This window comes from Podarcis tiliguerta, assembly GCF_965153285.1.
Source record: "Podarcis tiliguerta genome assembly, chromosome: Z".
Taxonomy (NCBI): domain Eukaryota; kingdom Metazoa; phylum Chordata; class Lepidosauria; order Squamata; family Lacertidae; genus Podarcis; species Podarcis tiliguerta.
The window spans coordinates 39,514,463-39,536,401 of NC_139553.1; the positions used below are offsets into that span (position 1 = coordinate 39,514,463).

The following is a 21,939-nucleotide window of genomic DNA, read 5'->3' on the forward strand; positions in this document are numbered from 1 at the left end:
TGGGGCCTACGTTAGGAAACAAGAGTTGCAACTATGTCACTTGTGCTTTTGCTAATTTGTGCTCAGATGCTTGCTCTCTTCACTAACTTCCTGTCCCTTGCTCTGTGTTCTCCCTCTCCCCCCTCTCTTTTCAATCTTGTCTTCCTACAGCTGAAGAGTGTACCAGTTCTGATTTCCTCTTTATCATCCCCATTGTGGTGGGTGTGGTCATCGGACTCCTTGTTGTTTTTGCCTTTGTCTTTTATATGATCGGAAGGCGGAAAAGTGACAGTGGCTACCAAGCTGTATAACCCTGTTATGTGCTGCTGCTGCTGCTTCTGCTTCTCTTCTTTCTGTTTCCGCTCGCCCTGTACCCTTAACAGACTTTCGAGCTCATGGTTTTCTTACAGTAAAAGAAAAGAAGAAGGAAAACACACACAAGCAAGGTAAATATAATTTGTGCATACAACAGGAGGTAGGAACTGCTGACTGAGGCTGCTGCCTACTTTGAGAATCTTTTTTTTGGACTCCCCTTCACCACTTGAAAACAAGACTGATTGTTTTCTGAAGAAAGAAGTGTTGGAAACAAATCTCATCCCTCTTCAGCTTACGCTTCCGATTTGCATTTCCTGGATTCTAGTTATTGTGTGGGTATCGAAACAGATAGCAGACTTTCAGGAGGCGTTTGCAGCTTTAGGGAGCAGCAGCAAATGGCATGGGAAGTTTCCTTATACCAAGTAAGACTGTGGGCGGTCCAACTTTTCATACCAAGTGGGCCGCAAGAGTTTTCGACATGGTACCCACGGGCTGTACACTGCCTTGCACAGGAAGGGGAGTGAGCCCAAAATTTGACACATGCACCCAGCCTTCATTCTGCCTTCCCAAAGCCAGATAAGCAAGGGGCTGGGCTTTGGGAAGGCTTTGGGCAGGTCCCAGAGCCCTACCACCTTCTTCTCAAAGCTGCGAAAGCGCTAAATAGGCCTTGAGAAGGAGGATGAAGGACTCTAGGACCCTGTAGAGCCCTCCTTCCCTAAGCCCAGTGCCTCAGTTACCAAGCTTTGGGAAGGCAGCAGGAGGGCTAGGGATGAGGTGTCAAATGTTGCTGAGGGCCACCCAAAAAGGTCCCAAGGGCCACAGGCAACCCTCAGGCTATGCATTGAACCACCCTGATCGGGCCTGATACCACTGCTTTCCCCCCCACAAAAACAATGTTTTGGGGTACTCTCATTTTCCTACTCATTGAAATACTGCCCCTCAATGAGGCCAGACTTAAATTCACAAAATGTTTAGGGGTATGTGTACCCCTGCGTAACCCCAGAAAAAAAGCACTGCCTGATACTGTCTACACTGACCACCAGCAGCATTCCAGGATTTCGGGTAGAACTAACCAGCCCTACCTGGAGATGCCTTGGATTTAACCAGAGACTTATAGCATTTAATGCAGATGTTGTACTGCTGAGATACGGCTTTTCCCCTTAAAGGTTTTCAACATTTGTGGGAGTGAGGCTCTAGTTAAAGGTCGATTGTAACTTTAATTTCTGTGGCCACTTCGTACATGGGTAGGGAAACTGTGAGCCTCCAAGGTGCTATTGGATTCCAACGTTTGGCGGATAATTGAGGATGATGCAAGTTGTAAGCAAAAGGCTTAGTAAAAAGGTAAAGGTAAAGGTAAAGGTACCCCTGCCCGTACAGGCCAGTCTTGACAGACTCTAGGGTTGTGCGCCCATCTCACTTAAGAGGCCAGGGGCCAGCGCTGTCGGAGACACTTCCGGGTCACGTGGCCAGCATGACATCGCTGCTCTGGCGAGCCAGAGCCGCACACGGAAACGCCGTTTACCTTCCCGCTAGTAAGTGGTCCCTATTTATCTACTTGCACCCGGGAGTGCTTTCGAACTGCTAGGTTGGCAGGCGCTGGGACCGAACAACGGGAGCGCACCCCGCCGCGGGGATTCGAACCGCCGTCCTTTCGATCGGCAAGCCCTAGGCGCTGAGGCTTTAACCCACAGCGCCACCCGCGTCCCATGAAAAGGCTTAGTAGATGAAAGTAAATCAGCTGCTTTATAGCAGACTATGCTATTTGGTCATCTAGCAAAGTAGGAACATAGGAAGCTGCCTTATACTGAGATAGCTCAAAATTCTATCTAGTATTGTCTGACTGGCAACAGTTCTCCAGGGTTTCAGATATGGGTTTCTCCCAGACCCTACCTCGAGATTCTGGGACCTTCTGCATGCAAAACAGATGCTCTACCACTTCCCCGTGTCTTCTCCAGGGACTGGGAACCTCCAGCTGCTATTGGGCCAACTGTTGGCCAATGATTTTGGGAAGCTGGGCAGCAACATCAGGAAGGCCACAAGTTCCCAAGTAGTTTGCAGATGGCCCAAATTGCCATGCACCCACAGGAGCTTTGGACTAGAATTTCTGGAGCAAGAGCCTCACCCCTTAACCACGTCACCCCACATATCAAACTACTGACACCAAAGCTGTGTGGAAGGAGACATGCCTTTTCAAAGAGAATGAAAAGGTCAAACAAGCTTACTGGACAGGTGGGTTATTTCTCCCACAGTACAATTACTTACAGCACAGAAGCTTAGCTTTGGGTAGGTCCAAAATACTTCATTTACAGTGATCAAGGTACCACCTATTACAGGCAAAATGTGAATGCCCATGGAAGTTTGCTACACATTCTGGAGATGTATAAGCAGGTAAGTCTTGTTGAGGCCAATGAGACTTACTTATAAGTAGGTTTGCATAAGACACATAAAACATAGGATAGTCACCAAACATGTATGCCTGAAGAATCTTGAATGGCTGGCTAGAGATCCCATCACAGATGGTTATTTTTGTAGGCATTTCACTATGCCATAGGGTTGGGGAGGAATCTGTAGCCCACTGGAATAAAGCTCCCATCAGCCCCAACCATTGGCCTTGTTTGGTGGGAATTGGGAGTCAACCAGCATTTGGACAGTCATACTGTCCTCATCCCAGGCTTAAGGTAATGTGAAGAGCCTTCTTCAAATGTAACTACACCTTGATTTATCATACTGGTATGTCATTTTTCATTCCCAAGGATAATCGGAGCAGTTCACAATAATAAAATTAGGCGGAAATGCAAGGTGCTGTGAGTGGTACCACATGACTCACAGCTGCTCTCTTGTATCCCTGAGAAAGACCTGGAATGTATATGCTGGAAGTTGTCCTTGCAGATGGATTTGTTGAGAGAGCTGATCCATCTGTTTTTGCCCTGGCTAGTTACCTAAGTCAGGAATGGGGAAATGCATCTGGCTGGCAGGCCAAATCTTTACCTCCTCCCACTACACCCCTTGGGCCAAATTTGACAAGTGGGTGTGAGTCAATCAACTGACATGTTTTCTTTTCCTTGCACAGTTTGAAATAATACCACATGGGCAAAGACACAGCACTTTGCAGGTGCCAGACATCATCTGATTGAGATGCAAGCACTCAACAGTCACAGCGGTGCTTGCAAACCCGACTTTACATAACATAAAGTTGTGTGTGTGTTTGGCTTTGGCCAAAATGGTCTCACAGGCCATATGGGTTGACCTGACAGACCAGATTAAGCTCATGGGCTGGAGGTTTCCCATTGCTGACAGAAGTGAATGGGTATGTACTTTTGCGTCCAGATGAATGTGAGGGATAGGAAGGGGAAGCAGGCTATGCAGTGATCTGAAAGGACACAGGCTCTTCCTATGCTGTGACTTAGCACCAGAATGTAGGGGCTCAGTTGCTTTGTGTTCATTCATTCACTTACTTTACTCTCCTTCATGATGCCATTGCCATTGCACAGTTTTATTTCTGGTGACTGGGGCTCTCACAAAAGTGTTTCCAGTGCTGGATTTAGGGCAGTGTAGGTGGTTCCTCCATGCAGGGCAGAGCTGGGGTGTGTGTGTGCAAAATTGAGAAGATCCATTTGGAGATGCAAGATTTTGGCCTTTATGAAAGATTACCAAAGTCTGCCCCTGCTGCTTCACACAGCAGCCCATCCTAGCCCATTTTCTTCATGATTGCATGAGGTGGTACCCAAGCTGGATTGTGCAGCACACACCCAGCTCAACTCAGTTGAATTGCCCTGTGACTTAACATGAAGGCATGGCATATCACTCAATGGTATTTTGAATTGTAAAAAGCTACTTTAGGTTTCTTCTGGTGTTAAAAACAAGCCGGCACTTTAAATGTTGTCATAGTATGTATGACAAGTGATAATGAAGATGGACGTATGTCTGTGCTAAACAATAAAGTCAACCATGGTTGTCTAACCTGACTTTGTGTTAAATAATTATTGGAGCACAAATGTGTAACTTCTAATGCGCTTTTCCAAGTTCAGGTTAAGTGTTGTGCATGCATGTTAACATAGCCCAATCCCACACCAACCTTTGATGCCTGTTCTGATGGCAACTTTCCCCCACCCTTAGTCTCCCCGTCTGAAACGCTGCACAAATAAAGAGACAAATGGGGTCAGTGCACATTATGAAGATTTTTACTAATTCATTTTGATTTATAGTCCACCCTTTCCAAAGAGTGTGGGGTCGAAGTAAAAATACATTCATAACAAAACTCCCAATTACACTGATTAAATCCACCACCTGGCCCTGGCCCTTGCTGCTCACAGCCAAAATGGATAAAAAAATCAGTGTTACAGCACTAACAGAAAGCATGTTGGCTTGGGCTACAATGGGCTGTGAGAGGGTGGGAACACCAGAGCCGAAGGGCAGACCCAAGTAATTTATTTCTATGTACACTTTGTGTTTACAGTGCACATAAACAGTAAGCTAAATGAGAGCATTCTCTCTATAGGCAAATGTAGGGGTGGAAATGATCTCTTGGCTAGGGTGGGCCCAGGGCTGTTTAGAGGTCATTGCCACTACTTAGAACTGAGCTTGAAAAGCAAAAGGCAACCAACACGCTGTATTTCCCCTGTTCTAGATCAGAGCCAGGAGGTCTCAGTAGATAGGCCAATAGTCATCAACATGACATTTATACTTTCTAACTTCTAAATTGGTGTGTCTGTGAACTGCCTGCCTCAAACAGAGGAGTTGTGGACATGGAATATTCCATTTGAACAGCGAGTCTTGGAGCAGGTGCCTTTTTAATAATATAATACACACACAACTATCCAGAAAGGAGATTTCCAGGGTTTATATAATCTCCAGACTCCCTTGCTCAAGTTCAAGTGCACATACAACATATTAACCTTGGGGTGTTTGTTAATTGATGAGCAGCTGATTTGCATCTGCCTGGGTCCAGTGAGGGTGGGGGTGAGTGACAATAGCAATGGTTCCTTTTAGAGTCCAAATTGCCTGCTTGATACCAAATACCACACTTGTTGATGTGCCAGTGAAAAATCTAACATAAATACATTGTGTGTGTTTATGTTTTAATAAAAGTTTTCCAACATGACATGTGCATTTGCTCGTAGGATGGATGTTTTAAAATATGTCATCTATACTTAGATTTAGATTTGAGTTATCCATATTTATTTTTGTTTGCTATGAAAGCCAAATAACCCCCCCAAATCAGGTTTGAATTTTCCTAGTGTGTGTGAATGGCCTATTTCTTCTTCTTTTCCGTCCTCCATGGTGAGAAAGATTTGCTTGCCATTGGAAGAGCGATAGCAAATGCTGCTCTGGCCTATGTTGTGATTTTCAGCATGAAGACTACTCGCCCCAGAAACCGGTCACTGTTGAAGTTGTTGATGATACCCTTGCCATCCAGTTGGCACTGAACATTTATCTCTTTGTCCTTTGCCACATCCGAAAAATGAATGCCCACCAATGGTTGTGTATAATTTACCTGGAAAAAATATAAGCAGATGAGAGAAATAGGAATGTCCAGTGATGGCTCAGAATAGCTCGGTGGGGAAAGATTGGGCTAAAACGTAAACAGGGTGCAAGTCAGCTGAAGTGCTCTGTGGCTTGAATCCAATATATATGTCACGTGAGCCAGATACAGGTACAGTCGTACATTGGTTTTTGAACAGATTAGTTCTCGAATGTTTTGGCTCCCAAACGCTGCAAACCCAGAAGTGACTCTTCCGGTCTGCGAACTATTTTTGGAAGCCGAATGTCCAACAGGGCTTCTGCGGTTTCCGATTGGCTGCAGGACCTTCCTGCAGCCAATCAGAAGCTGCGCTTTGGTTTCTGAACATTTTGGAAGTCAAATGGACTTCCGGAACAGATTCTGTTCAACTTCCAAGGTATACACGGAGTGGAATTTAATGCACTCAATCTATTAGCACAAGGATTTTTAAAAAAGGTAAAGGTACCCCTGCCCGTACGGGCCAGTCTTGCCAAACTCTAGGGTTGTGCGCTCATCTCACTCTAGAGGCCAGGAGCCAGCACTGTCCGCAGACACTTCCGGGTCACATGGCCAGCGTGACAAGCTGCATCTGGCGAGGCAGCGCAGCACACGGAACGCTGTTTGAGCAACAACCGCTGGTAAGCGGTCCCTATTTATCTACTTGCACCCGGGGGTGCTTTCGAACTGCTAGGTTGGCAGGCGCTGGGACCGAACGACGGGAGCGCACCCCGCTGCGGGGATTCGAACCGCCGACCATATGATCGGCAAGTCCTAGGCGGTGAGGTTTTACCCACAGCGCCACCCGCGTCCCTACAGCACAAGGATTTACCCTTGTGCAATAGACTGAAGCAGATCTCGGGGTGGTGTGGGGTGTGTAGGGGGTGGGGAGAAGGAAGAAAGTTCCATTGTGTAAGTATACATCCTTACACTAAAGGAATGAGTGCATTAGATACTTCATTGCGTATACTGGCACGGCCTGTCCCAACGTTAGACAGAGGGAAGCATATGGCTCAGGCGGCAGATGCTGGAGAAAGGCAAAGAGCAGGGAGGTGTTGGAGGACAGAGATGTAGGTGTCTCCTGGCCTGCCCTACACCCTCCCTAAGATACCCTGCTTTACAATAAGCCCACAAGTTATGTGGGGATTACGTTCCGGGAACTGCACCTAATGCAAAAATCACGTATTGGGTTCAAGGGTGGGTGTGTTTACCAAAGTCAGTTTTTCCCAGAACGCTGCCCCCTTTCTAAGTTTTTAATATATATCTACTATGCACACAAGTCACAGACTTTCACATCCTCTCAACTACAATAAGTCACAATGGTGTCAGTTTACACATTCAACTGCAGGCGATTAGGACCTTGTCTAGACTTACAATAGAACACATCTGTAAACTGTGCCATTTCAGAATACAGGTGGGTATGCCACTGTTGAATGTTTCTCCGACATTAAATAAAGAACCCCTGTCCTCAGCCCCGCACCCCCAAATGGTCTCTAGCACATCAGGAAGAAGCTGTGCTACACTTCCATTTAAGTGGAAGCATCAAAAAAATGAGACCCACCACCCACTGCATTCTGAAGTGGTGCGATCAATTCTGCTATCTCAGAACTCTAATTACCCACTGCCTACTTTGGGCCTCTTTCTCCTCTTCTGTTTAAAAACTGCTCTTCTTATTCTCTGCTACCCGGCAAACTGCTAAAGCCAGGCAAGTGAAAGGCACGCTTGCCCAACAGCTGCATTTCTACTTACATGTGTGTGCTTGCCGTAGTAAGGGAAGTACATGGGATCAAATGTTGAAGATGGGTAGAAAGCCACTTTCTTGATATCCGCCGCATCACCTTTCTGCATTAACAGAAATAGGGGCATGAGTAAGATAAACACAGTATGGATTCATGGTGCTGATGCCAGCCCTGCAATAAGCAATACAATCAGGTAGAAAAGGACTCACGTGTACATTGCAGCTCACAGTCACTGGATTCCCATAACCAGGCTTATAACCTACAATCTATGACAAAAGACAGTATTTTTAATTATCTTTGAATTAAAAACAAAAAAGGTAGCCTATGATTAAGATGAAGTCCTATTTTGCTATATGGTTCCAGCAGGTCTGCAAAGCACAGGAGGATACACAGCTATAATACATTGCCTTGGTTCGCACATAAAAGTATTCCATGGTTTGTTTGGCAAACCATGAGTTGTCTCCCAGACAATAGAAGGATGGGCCTTTTCTCGAATGTTTTGTATGTTGCCCAGTTGTTTTCGCCTCATGCCTTTATAGTTTAGTGACCATCTGGAACCATGTGGGCAAACAAATCATGGTTAAGGAAGGGTGCAGGGTTTACACAAAATGCCAAGCCACAGTTATAACAAACCAAGGTTTGTTAGCCATTAACAAACCATGGTATCAGATTGGTTAAGCTGCTAGGTAGGGTTTACACATAACACTTAGTCATGGTTTAGCATTATATGCAAACCAGTCCAAGAAGTATTTTTGGCTATTGAGCAGTCAACACAACACACATGAACCTGAGAATCCATTTAGTGAAGTAACAGCCCTAGTATAACACCCAGTATAACACATTTTAATCAGCTGGTGATTTGATGAAAAAAAAAATCTGTTTATCAGATATGTGCAACTAAAAAAATTTCTTTCTTTTTAAATTCCCTGCAACAAATTATGATGTAGATCCATGACTTGGGGCTTTCCCAACCCTATAACCACACCGCCAATTTTGAGAACAGCCTAATGCCCTCCTCCAAAGTGCATTTACTGGGAAGCAAATCCAATGGTTTCAGTAAAATGTCCAGAACAGGCAAGCTTATGAAAGCAACATTAGTCACCACTATGTGTCAGGATCACACAATGTACATTCATTTAAATCAATTTAATAAAACAGGAGCCCAGCAAAGAGTAATGTTCCTTCTCTCCACTTCTTACCAAAAATTAGAAGCATTTTAAATGAAATATGTTGCACCTCTCACACAAATTTACTGTGCTATGATTCAATGCAAATAAGCAGATATGAGACAAACAGTTTTTAATCACTAAGAGGGGAACCAATAGTGTCGTTAGTTAACTCCAACTCCCATCAGCCCCAATCAGCATGGCCAATGTTCAAGAATGATGGAAGCTGCAGTCCAGAATCATCTAGATAGCCACAGAAACCCCATCCCTACACTAATAGGATAGTGCACTAACACAACCATGAACTATGAGAGTTAAATCAAACCTGCATAGTCAGAAACATGTGTATTCTAGGAGGCAGCTGTCATCTTGATCTGCACAAAAATTGGCCACCGCTGCAAACAGCATGCCATTTCAAAAGACTTACCGTATTTTTCTCTCTATAACACGCACCCGACCATAACACGCATGTAGTTTTTAGAGGAGGAAAACAAGAAAAAAAATATTCTAAACGAAACAGTGGATGTATGATTTTTGTGGTTCATGCTGTGGCCACAGACATGTGATCTGACAGTGAGTTTGGAGTAGCCCAATGCAAAAATCCTGAGGATCCATGCTTTGTAACCATGTTTTAAGTGGGGAGGGAAGGAAAAGCACTCAAGGGACAAGGAGCACGTGTGGAGTGGGTGGAGTAGGATGCTGCTAATAATGAAGAAGAGGAGTATAAGGGGAGAAGGCTCCTCTCCTCTCCCACTTTGCTCCTTTAAAGCAAGCAGGCTCTGCTTTTCTCCCTCCTCCCCGCTCATCCTGGCTTAGCAAGCTGAAAAACTTTGCTGCGATGTAGCGAGCTGAGTGGGGAGGAGAGAGGGACAGAGAGCCTGCTTGCTTTAAAGGAACCAACTGGACAGGAGCTGCTTACACTCGTGTAAGTGGCTCCTCTCCTCTCCCGTTTTGCTCCTTTAAAGAAGCAGGCTCTCTGTCCCTCTCTCCTCCCCACTCAGCGGCTCTTCTCCAGCTTTGCTGTTTCAAAGCGAGCCACGGAGGAAGGAAGGAAGGAAGGAAGGAAGGAAGGAAGGAAGGGGAACCATGGATCCTCTGCTCACAACTGCAGCAGATCTCCCCCCGCCCCCTGTAGGCATTCCCTCCATAACACGCACAGACATTTCCCCTTCTTTCTAGGAGAAAAAAGGTGAGTGTTATGGTGCAAAAAATACGGTATTTTTCTGACCAGCAAGGCAATTCTTGTGTTTCTTCATTAACCAAATGTATGTGAGCATACACCTCTCCCATTCCAGGATACATAAAAAGAAATAAAAAGTAAGCTAGGGAACATACTCTATTCATCTTCAGCAAGATGCAAGGTTGTCCTGTTGAATAGCCAAACGATGGATCATCTATTCCAGAACAAGCATTTAATTCGGATCGCTTGAATTGGCAAGCTTTTCTCAGGCCACTTTCTTCACCGTCTTGGATGAAATAATTGCCTTTATTGCATTGAATGTTCTTCTGTTCTTGAACTTTGTCATCATAATCTAAAGGTAATAATACAGAGAACGTGAATATTCCGTATGTCTTTCACCACAACATTTTCTCTTGCTACAGGAGGCAGAGAGGTCCAGAGGGCTCCACATTCACTTGGTTATCCTTCCAAGTAGTGGCAGAATTTGGGATTTCAAAATTCAGCAGCACCCTGTGCAATGCCAAAATTCAGCACCCTCTGCTTCCCGCCTTCCGTCCTACATTGCTGCTGCAGCATCCCCTGTGGGGCCCTAATGGCTTGCCGTCCAGGGTGGGTGAACCAGTTGTGCTGCCCTAAATCTGCCTCTGTTTCCAAAGGCCACGTGCCAGTGGTAGGCAGGGCGAGTGGGTACTGTTATGTACTGAGTTGAATAGGATCCAAAATGCAGCAGTCTGATTGGTCCTAGAACAATAGGATTCAGAATGCAGCAGTCTGATTGGTCCTAGAACAATGCAGCAGTATGATTGGTCGGCAGGAGCCACCCTATCCAGCTCCAGATAGAAGTGAATCCACAACCTGATTGGCTTACAGGAGAAGTCCGGAATTAGCCAATCACGTGCAGCCCATTGTGTAAATAATGTATATAAAGCAGATACTTTGAGGGGACTTCCATTCCTCCTCACCACTATGAGCTGAATAAAGAGCATGAAATAACTTTGCGACTCTGAGTATATTTCACTGGCGACGAGGGTGGGATCCCGCTGAGCTGACTGCCACACACAGCACCACAGCACTGCCACCTGCCTCACCACTGCCTCGCACCGTGTATCCAGGCTTCAGCTCCGGGACACAAGGAACTCAGAATGGCAACCGACAGCAGCTTCTTGCCGTTCAACCTGGTGCGGACCACCAAGGACACCCTCCGCCGCATGACGCAATAATAATAATAATAATAATAATTTATTATTTGTACCCCGCCCATCTGGCTGGGTTTCCCCAGCCACTCTGGGCGGCTTCCATAGAAACAAAGAATACAGTAAAATATCACAGATTAAAAACTTCCCTGAACAGGGCTGCCTTAAGATGTCTTCTAAATGTCAGGTAGTTATTTATCGCTTTGACATCTGCTGGCATTTGACATCTGCAAGCGGATTGGGAGTACCGCCTTGCCACATTCCTTCTAGCACAGCACAGCACCCCCAGCTCAATGACTGGCCGGAGCCCCGCTGAACTACTAATCGGTCGGTGACTCTGAGTATATTTCAGGTACATAAGATTCCTACAGGTTGGCTGAGTCACATGACTTGAATGTCATTATTAACTAATTCTTCTTCCCAGTTTGACTTCATCAGATTGGCTAATTTATCCTCTTCCTCCCCCTTCTTTTCCCTCTTTTTCTATTTCCTTCTATCCCCACTTCTCTTTCCCCCTCAACACCATATTGCCTGCAACAAAAATGTCTCAAACTGACTGTAATTGACCTGTATGACGGATTCTTACAATTTAAAAACAGAGACACTGAATGTACTTTTGTTACTTATGGAAAATCTTTTAATAGAAAACATTTTTTAAAAAAAAAAAAAAAGATTGGCTAATTTATATGGAGCTGGGGGGGCAGGGTGTGAGTAATATGCAAAAAAAACACAGAAATCCCACCTTGTAGGAACGCATGCAGGTTATCCACATATTTCTGCCACGAATCGGCGTCAGCGGGTTTGAACACAATGTTGACTGAGCTGCTAACGTGTGGTCTAATCATAACTCCTGCAACAGAAAAAGCCAGAAAACGGAAGTGTGAATCCAAAATGGAGCTTTTTTTTAATTGAACAGAGGTTAGCAAGAAGTTCCCTGATGGGCTTTCGCTGCCCTTTGATGCCCCATCTCTATAGCACCGCTTCCTATAGTTGTTGTGGTTCCTCCTTTCCTCCTTTCCTCCCCCCTTTGCTCTCTCAACTGAACCCACCATCCAGAGCGATAGAGCAGGATGCTGCTCCTTCTTCCATAGCTGTTCATTGCTCAAGCACCAGAGGAAGCAAAGGGGTAACAATGGCAACAAGGACCCACAGCCGCCCCCTGCCTTGCACATTTGGGCAGCAGGTTGCAGTGGATATACTATAGCTCCTCAGCTCAAAAGAGTGCAAGACGTGGGCTGCTGGATCAGGCCAAAGGCCCATCTGTGCCAGCATCCTGTTCTCACAGTGGCCACCCAGATGCCCCTGGGAAACCCACAAGCCAGACCTGAGAACACCACACTCTTCCCAACCATGTTTCCCAGGAACTGGTATTCAGAGGCACAACCCCATGCAGAACAGCAGTGGAGGGTCAGGGGACAACTGTGAAATGGCCACCCCACCCCACCGCAGGAGGCAGGCCCTCAGAAACTATCCAAGGATGTAACAATAGCCCAAAACCAGATGCTAGGCTTTCTGTTGGTACTGAGAGGGGAATAGGGCCTCCAAACAACTCTCAGTTGCAATCCCCAGGGGGGTTTATCAGTCAACTCTTCTTCCCAGAAACAGGGATTTGTCTCCTACATACTTCCAGAACAGTTAACACACTAAAATGCCCAGAATTCTTTGGGAGAAGCCATGACAGTCAAAGTGGTATGATACTGCTTTTAATGCATAGTGCAGATGGGGCCTTCCTTTCTAACATGAACATCCCACACCTTTCTTCTGGTATAGAACCCAATGTGGTGTACGTGTGGTCCCTAGGTAGTCACCCCCCATCCAGGCACTGGCCAGCCCCAGATCTGCTTAGCTTCAGCAAGGTGGTGGTCTCATGTGCCTGGGATATACATGGTGCATCACCACCACCAACATACGTAGGGTTGATATAAATTCCATGAGCCTAGCAAGCTGCGGTCAGAGGCAGCTGAGCTACAGCGATCTGAGTTCAAGTATATATAATTTACCTGGTGGAGCAACTCTGTCCCTGTGCTTCGGTGTATAGGGGCTCAGAGTCATTAACATCATATACATGCAAAATGCAAACATCCCAGCCAGGAACAAGTACAAAACGAGGTAAAATAAGAGTATCAGGCCTGCAAGACAAGAAAATACGAAACGCTGTTGACTTCCCATGGAGGTCAGAGGTAACCTGTATGAAGAAGCAGCAGTAATTATGCTGGTCCCACAAAGCCACTCCCGAGTTCAGGAGGGGGGGGTGTTGCGGGCTCACGACCCCATCCACACCCTCGCGGGGCTGGCCCTAGCCCCATGGGACTCCCCGTGATTCCCATTCCCATTATTATTCATTTGTGGCAGCGTCGGCCAATCAGCTGGCGCTGGGGGGCGGGCCAACCTGAGGGCACTTAAGGTCAGGTCAGCCCCAGGCTCGCCCCTTTCCTCTCTCGGCAGCAGCAGCGGTTTCCCACCCACCCGCCCTGTAGGTTGGCTTCGGACCTTGCTATGGGCTTCGGCTGGTCGCCGTAAGGGGCCTGGTAGGAGTTTTTCCATTTGGCTAATTGGCTGAATTTGGAAGCCACTTGGTTTTTTCGCCTACCTCATAGCAATCGTCACAACTCCTTGGTTTTGGCGGTTAGGCATTGGCCGGGGTATTGTTGTGCAAATGAGGTCGGGGGGGGGAGGATCGCCATCACCTCCCCCAATGCATGAAGGGTAGCTCGATAAAGGACTCTGGGGGGCGTCGCCTCGTCCGAAACCTACGGAGGCTAGGGCCTAAAGCGCACCCCCGAGCGGTAACCCCTCGGGGAGCGCCCAGGGATGTGCATCTCGGGGGCTCCCCCTGTTGGTGCTTAACCCTTCCCGGTTAGACCGGATAGTCTGTTAGGGCCAATGCCTAAGGCCAATACCGCTCTTACCTGTAATCAATAAAGTTGTGGCCGTTTTACGCCCATTAACCTTATTTCTGGTGTCCGTGTCTTTATTTATTCCATTTGTGGGAGGGGGCGGATATAGCCACGCAAACACAGAGTAGGGGGCAGTAAGGCTCTCTATCCAGGCATACAGAAAAGGATGCTGGACTTGATCAGCTGCCCCCTGGTACTTTGTAAAGGAGCTGCAGCTCAATAGTCAAGCACCTGCGTTGCATGAAGAAGGTCCCAGGTCAATAATCTCTAGACAGGGTTGGGAGAAATATTTGTTTGAAACTCTGGAGAGCCATTGCCAATCAGTACAGGCCATAGGAGCCAACTCCATGGGCTGTGGGAGCTTGGGCACTCACAATAATAAAATTGTGGGGGTGGACACCCACAAAGTCAATGAGCAAAGCTGGAGGGACACAGCCAGTCAACTTCTGTGGCGCTACCTCTGAGAGAGAAGCAGTTCAGCTCCACCTTCCACAGCCAGCCAGCAAGTCACCCTTTGCAAAGGGGGGGGGGCTCAGACGTGAAAGCAGAGTCTGCCCCCCAGTCCAGGCCCTTCCCTGGAGAAAAGGGTGTCTCACTGGCTGTGGAGAGGAGGAGAAGAGGAGCCCCCCTTCTCTTCTAAGGGCAGGTGTGTGACATCACACGCCCATGTTACAGCGGCAGGCACCCACAACCCGGAGGGTGAGATGGCACCCCTGGCACTGCTGACAGTACTGAGGTAGATGGATCAATGGTCTGAGGTACAAGGCAGCTCCCTCTGCCCCTATTTGCTCCTGCATTAAGATGCAGATAGTGTGGTTGAGGAGGGAGTTTATTTTATTGGGTGATGGGGTGCCAACTAGAATAAAAAGCAATATTGATGCATGCCTTTAAGGAGATAAGATTGACAGACAGATCGATAGATATACAGTGGTGCCTAGCAAGACGAAAAGAATCCGTTCCGCGAGTCTCTTTGTCTTACGGTTTTTTTCGTCTTGCGAAGCAAGCCCATTAGCGGATTAGCGCTATTAGCGCTATTAGCGGTTTAGCGGCTATTAGCGGCTATTAAAGGCTTAAGGGATTCGCGGATTAGCTGCTAAAAGGCTATTACCGGCTATTAAAGGCTTAAGGGATTAGCGGATTAGCTGCTAAAAGGCTATTAGCGGTTTAGATCAGCTGATAAGAGGCTTAGATCAGCTGTTAAGCGGCTTAGCGAACAGCTGTTAAGCGGCTTAGGGGCTTGGGAAAAAGGGGGGGAGGGAAAAAAAACCCCAGGAATCGCAAGACATTTTCGTCTTGTGAAGCAAGCCCATAGCAAATTCGTTTTGCGAAGCACTTCCAAAACGGAAAACCCTTTCGTCTAGCGGGTTTTCTGCATTCGTCTTGCGGGGCACCACTGTAGATATATGTTTAAGGTAATGAGGGTGCTGCATTTCCTGTTTCCAGAGTTACTGTAGTGTGTAGTGGTTAGAGTATTGGACCAGGACCTCGGAGACCTACGGTAGGTTCAAATCCCCACTCAACTATAAAGCTCCCTAGGTGCCTGAGGCTGTTTCTGCTTCTTGACCTAACCTCCCTCCCTCGCAGGGTTGTTGTGGGTGGTAGAAGGAGAAGCATAAAATGGAAAATATATATATAAAGTAATGCTTCCCCACTATGCATGAAAGTAGGTTGGTAATTGAGAGGTGATAATAAGAATGATGGTAATTCTAAATTATCATTGCTATTAATTTGGATCAGGTAGTACTCAAAGCTGATCGCCGAAGAATTGATGCTTTTGAATTATGGTGCTGGAGGAGACTCTTGAGAGTCCCATGGACTGCAAAGAAGATCAAACCTATCCATTCTGAAGGAAATCAGCCCTGAGTGCTCACTGGAAGGACAGATCCTGAAGCTGAGGCTCCAATACTTTGGCCACCTCATGAGAAGAGAAGACTCCCTGGAAAAGACCCTGGTGCTGGGAAAGATGGAGAGCACAAGGAGAAGGGGATGGCAGAGGACGAGATGGTTGGATAGTGTTCTCGAAGCTACCAGCATGAGTTTGACCAAACTGCGGGAGGCAGTGGAAGACAGGAGTGCCTGCCATGCTCTGGTCCATGGGGTCACGAAGAGTTGGACACTACTAAACGACTAAACAACAACAACAGTACTCAAGGCACATTTGCTTAGGAAACCTAAGGCATGTGGAAGAAAATAATTTGGGGTGCATGGTCTGAAATGCTCTTCCCTGATGTTACCAGGGGGTTTGCTAGGTACTTAAAGAACTCTATGTGCAGTCCCATTGTCACAAATTTGCATACAGGTGTAAAGTACCTCTGGGCAAATTAAAATGGTAGTGGCGGGGATCTTACTGCCCCATGCCTTGCTGCATGTCAGCAAATTTCTTAAAAATAAGTTCTTTAAAACATAGGAAGGTGCCTTATACTGAGTCAGACAATTACATCCATTTAGCTTGTTGGCTAAGATCAAGTGTAGTGTGTGTAGCTCAGTACTGCCTGCACTGACTGGAAGCAGCTTGCCAAGGTTTCAATCAGGGTTTTCTCCTAGTCTTACCTGGAGTTGCTGCCTATTGAACCTGGGACCTTCTGCATGCAAAGCAGATACTCCGCAATTAAGCTACAACCCTTCCTCAAAAGGAGAAAGGGTCAGGAGACCAGGGACCCAGCCTCAAAAACTCAAGCGTTGAGCCCTCCCTAAAAATAGACGTGTGGTTACAGCACAGAAATGCCTGTTTGCCTTTAGGCTCTGTCCTGACCAGAGACTTAAGATGATGGACAGATTGTCTCAAGAGAACAAATCCCAGGGGCTTTAGAAATAATAATGATACTGAAGCAAACTTCTAACCCAACCTATTTCTGTGTGTTTATTTCCCAGGAAAAGCCCAAGTCCAGTTTCAGGACAATCTTTGAGAATGCAGATGTGCCCTTTCACCTCCACGTTCCTGAGGCTTTCATGTTGAGAGGAACTTTTAGGTCTGAGAACAAACTGGGGCGGGCGGGGAGGAGAGCAAACTTAATTTGGGCCTGTTAGTGGCTTTGGAAAGGGGCCAGCAAGGGTGGGGAGGGCGAGAAACCCTTCTTGGAGCATAGAAAAGCATCAATGCAAAAGGCAATAGGAACTGTGATTGTTCTTTCCTTTATTTTAAAACATTTTAAATAATTCACGAGGACAAGCTAATTGGTGCTATTTCTGGCATTCCCTCGGATCTGGAACCTGCACCTAAGTTCTCTCTCTCTCTCTCATTCACCAATTTGCCTTGAAAGACAGTGTAGTATTCTGGCTAGAGTGTCAGAATGAACCCTGGGAGTCCTGGTTTTGAATCACTTCACGAACATCACTGGGTGGCCATTGGATTATTCTCTGCTGCTTGTTCTAATCTACCTCAGAGGATCGTGGTTTGTTTGTTTTTTGCAATTTTGGGGGCAATGTTCATTGCCCTGCATGCCTTGGGCAGGTGGGGTCAGAAAATAAATGTCATACAGATGTCATAAATTTCAACACCCATTACCAGCAGCGGCGGTGGATTGAGGGCAGCACAACCAGTTCCACCACAAAGGGCGCAGGAGCCAAAGGATTACCTTTCTGTCTCCTTCCCAAAGCCTAGTTCATGGGTAGGCAAACTAAGGCCCGGGGGCTGGATCCAACCCAATCACCTTCTCAATCCGGCCTGCGGACAGTCCAGGAATCAGCGTGTTTTTACACGTGTAAAGGTAAAGGTAAAGGTACCCCTGCCCGTACGGGCCAGTCTTGACAGACTCTAGGGTTGTGCGCCCATCTCACTTAAGAGTCCGGGGGCCAGCGCTGTCCGGAGACATTTCCGGGTCACGTGGCCAGCGTGACATCACTGCTCTGGCGAGCCAGAGCCGCACACGGAACGCCATTTACCCTCCCGCCAGTAAGCGGTCCCTATTTATCTACTTGCAACCGGGAGTGCTTTCGAACTGCTAGGTTGGCAGGCGCTGGGACCGAACAACGGCAGCGCACCCCACCACGGGGATTCGAACCGCCGACCTTTCGATCGGCAAGCCCTAGGCGCTGAGGCTTTTACCCACAGTGCAACCCGCGTCCCAGGTGTACTTTACATGTGTACTTTTATTTAAAATGCATCTCTGGGTTATTTGTGGGGCATAGGAATTAGTTCATTTTTTCCCCTTCAAAATATAGTCCGGCCCCCACAAGGTTTGAGGGACAGTGGACCGCCCCCCTGCTGAAAAAGTCTGCTGACCCCTGGCCTAGTTAGTGCTTACCTAGGTTTTGGAAGGAGGCTTGAGGGCTCTAAGGTAAAGGTAAGGGGACCCCTGACCATTAGGTCCAGTTGTGGACAACTCTGGGGTTGCGGCGCTCATCTCGCTTTACTGGCCAAGGGAGCCAGCATACAGCTTCCGGGTCATGTGGCCAGCATGACTAAGCCGCTTCTGGTGAACCGGAGCAGCGCACAGAAATGCCGTTTACCTTCCCGCTGGAGCGGTACCTATTTATCTACTTGCACTTTTGACGTGCTTTCGAACTGCTAGGTGGGCAGGAGCAGGGACCGAGCAACGGGAGCTCATCCCATCGCGGGGATTCGAACCTCCGACCTTCTGATCGGCAAGCCCTAGGCTCTGTGGTTTAACCCACAGCGCCACCCACGTCTAAAGCCTCGTGCTTCCTTCCCAAAATCTGGTGCGTTGCTTAGCCGGCATTGGGAAGGCACCCCAAGGGTGTGGGTGTCTAATTTTAGCCTGGCAAATAAAATCATAGCATTGTAGAGCTAGAATGGACCCTGAGGATCATCTAGTTCAGTGTTTCCCAAACTCGAGTCTTCAGCTGTTCCCATCAACCCTGACCACAGGTCCTGCTAGCTACAGATGATGGGATCTGTAGTTCAAAAAAACCAGCTGGAGAGACTCAAGTTTGGGAAACGCTGATCTAGTCCAGCCCCCTGCAATGCAGGAATATGCAGCTGTCCCATGTGGGGATTGAACTTGCAACTTTGGTGCTATCAGCACCACACTCTAGCCAATTGAGCTCTTCACTACCTGGGTACCATACTACCAAGTTCTGCCCCTTCCAGCAGCCTGGGAATCCACCCATGTGGGTACTAGAATCAGTAGAGGCTGGTTCATTAGGGCAAATGGGGCACTGCCCCACAAATCATGGCCTGGCCACTTCCCTGCCTTCTTATTTACAACCAGTCCAGGAAGCAGCATTGTCTGCTTGCTTCCTCTTCCTTATTCTTAGCGTTCGTCCTTGTAAAACTCAGCAGGGAGGAGGATGGGGACAGAATAAGAATGATTGGGCTCTGCCTGTCATTGGTTCTGGCTCCACTTTCTGTTGGCCTCCCTGTCTTCTGCTCCACTCAGTTCCAATGCGTGCCAGCCATCACTGATCACAATTTTCTATTGAACATGGTAATCATCACTAATATAATTCCTTTAGGAAGCAGGATCACTCCCAGTTTTGTCAAAATTGGCCCAGAATTTATTGCCATCCAAAGCAAAGCACCAAATGGACCTTGCACCTTGCCTCTTTCCAAACAAAAAAGGATTTTCCTTGAGTTGATCTACATAGGATTGTGAAAAGTAGTGGGGAAGACTGTGGCAATATATATAAGAAGAGCCCGGTGTCTAACCAGATGCTCATTGGAAGCCTGCAAACAAAACTTGAAGGCAACAGCATTGTGCCCGCCTTTGACTCCCAGGAATTGGTACCCAAAGGCATACTGCCTCTGTTAATGGAAATACAACACCAGACCCTCTAAGTGTCCCTATTTTCCAGGGACGTCCCTGATTTAGAGAAGCAGTCCCAGTTTCTGATTTGATCCTGGAATGTCCCACTTCTCCTTAAAAGTAAAGGTAAAGGGACCCCTGACCATTAGGTCCAGTCATGACCGACTCTGGGGTTGTGGCGCTCATCTCGCTTTACTGGCCGAGGGAGCCAGTGTACAGCTTCTGGGTCATGTGTCCAGCATGACTAAGCCTCTTCTGGCGAACCAGAGCAGTGCATGGAAACGCCGTTTACCTTCCCGCTGGAGCGGTACCTATTTATCTACTTGCACTTTGATGTGCTTTCAAACTGCTAGGTTGGCCGCAGCAGGGACCGAGCAACGGGATCTCACCCCATCACAGGTATTTGAACCACCGACCTTCTGATTGGCAAGTCCTAGGCACTGTGGTTTAACCTGCTTTTCCTTAGGACATCCCTATTTTCATTGGAGAAATGTTGGAGGGTATGGAGTTATCCGACCCCCCGAGCCGTCTGAAGGCAATCCTGTATAGGAAAGTTTGTTTAATGTTTTGTTATGATTTTATATGTGTTGGAAGCTGCCCAGAATGGCTGGGGCAACCCAGTCAGATAGGTGGGGTATCAATAGTAAAATTATCATTATGGAATGAAACGTCCCTGTTTTCATTAGATAAATGTTGTAGGGTATAAGAACACCAGAAATTGTAGCTCATACATTTAGCACTACCACATGCAATTATAGGTTCCTTTTGCCTTTGGGGGCAGAATAAATAAATGGCCACCCTTCAGTTTTCAGGGTCCCTATCCTTGCTATATAACTTCAAAGCCCTTTTCGTATCGCCCTTAAACCCCGACACATCCCTGCCATGACCTTCACGGACTCAACTCCACATCAGCCTCAGACGCTGAAAGCTCTCATGCTTCTTCACAAGACTCTGCCCTCCTCTTTCACTGCCCATTGTGGCTTGGAACAACCTCCCAAAACAGCCTCTGCAATTCCATTCCCCTTCATACCACCTTCATTTCTTTACCCCCATCTTTGGCACCAGTCCATGATTCCCAACAGTAGCCAAGCCTAAGTGGGTGCAAATGATATCAACGCAAGGCTTTCCTGCATTTATTCCTCTGTCCACATCCTGCTACGGTTGCCTCCCATTTCAGATGGGGTGGAAGGGAATGTTGGACTTACCCCAGCTGTGAGCTGTTCTGCCCATGAACCGCCTTGTCTCAGGATTCCAAAGGAAGGTTTTCATACCCTTGGCCATATCGCCCCAGGTTTTCTTGCCCATTTCTTTCTTTCCCTCCTCCTCTTCCTCCTCATTGCCGTGTCGCTGAGCTGCCTCTTCATTCTTATTTTCCTGGAATGGTGACAAAGCAAACCCCAGACACACACCATGTGAACAGTGTTTTTGTTGTCTTTCTTTCCACTCCCCCACCCTCCCCACTAATGGAGGATATTCCATTAGCCAAAAATAAATGCCAGTGAGTTCACTAGCTGGAGTTTTTCCATTTTCTCATCATTGCTCCTTATGTTACAGAAAGGCCAGAGAAGTACCTAGGGGCTGGCGAAACCCTTGTCAAGGGTGCAAGCCCAGGGCAAGGTGTGCAAAAAACACCTATCAGACTATGGGGTGTAGGACATTTATGTGTGTGGTGCTGTGCCATTGCTGTTACAGCAAGATCAAATGTGGGGGAAGCTTTCTGTCTTTCTCACACCATGGCACAAAAACACACAATTTTTTCTGCCCTTCTACTTCACCTTGCCCTCGCTCTGGATGCTTTGAGCACTTGGGTCATGTAAAATGTAGTAATTGCTCAATTCTATTGCAGTAAAGTGTAGTTTTCGGGGGACAATATAGCTCCTTGCCAAGGGCACAAGGGACTCTATGTACAGTATGCCTCTAAAAAGGCACAGTTTATTTACTTCTCTCTCTCTCCCTCCCCCAGAGAGTATGGTTTAGAATAAATGGTTTGCCCTTATTTTTGCTATCCTTTGGGGAAGGTCCATAGCTCAGGCAGCACCAGGTAGGGATGGAGGAGAATTTTGATTCAGTACACATGTAAAGCTAAAGCTATCCTGTTTACACATTGTGTGAATCGAAACACAACCATCTCTTCACACTTAAGCTTCGCAATGTAGTGCTCCAAGTAAGCAATGCACATTTAAGGAGAAAGCATGCATAAAATTAAATATATTGTTGAAAATAACATTTAAAAGTACATTATACATGGTGAGATTGCTTGCAAAAATA

General features: G+C 47.0%; 2 protein-coding genes across 5 annotated transcripts in view; one reads left to right on the forward strand and one right to left on the reverse strand.

Moving 5' to 3' along the window:
* Nucleotides 1–4,254, forward strand: part of LAMP2 (lysosomal associated membrane protein 2) — a 30,494-nt gene extending 26,240 nt beyond the window's left edge. The window contains exons 9-10 of the transcript XR_014506939.1: nt 151–1,622; nt 2,009–4,254. The gene's annotated coding sequence lies outside the window, so the exon portion shown is untranslated. The remainder of the gene's footprint in view (nt 1–150; nt 1,623–2,008) is intronic.
* A 205-nt stretch (nt 4,255–4,459) lies between these two features.
* Nucleotides 4,460–21,939, reverse strand: part of LOC310668967 (protein ATP1B4-like) — a 91,197-nt gene continuing 73,717 nt past the window's right edge. For all 4 annotated transcript variants that reach the window (XM_083422329.1, XM_083422330.1, XM_083422327.1 and 1 more), the window contains exons 3-9: nt 20,877–21,045; nt 13,070–13,198; nt 11,812–11,919; nt 10,032–10,228; nt 7,740–7,796; nt 7,541–7,633; nt 4,460–5,788 (exon numbers count right to left, since the gene is read on the reverse strand). In XM_083422329.1, the coding sequence (XP_083278455.1) occupies nt 5,627–5,788; nt 7,541–7,633; nt 7,740–7,796; nt 10,032–10,228; nt 11,812–11,919; nt 13,070–13,198; nt 20,877–21,045 (915 nt within the window). In that variant the 3' untranslated portion in view covers nt 4,460–5,626. The remainder of the gene's footprint in view (nt 5,789–7,540; nt 7,634–7,739; nt 7,797–10,031; nt 10,229–11,811; nt 11,920–13,069; nt 13,199–20,876; nt 21,046–21,939) is intronic.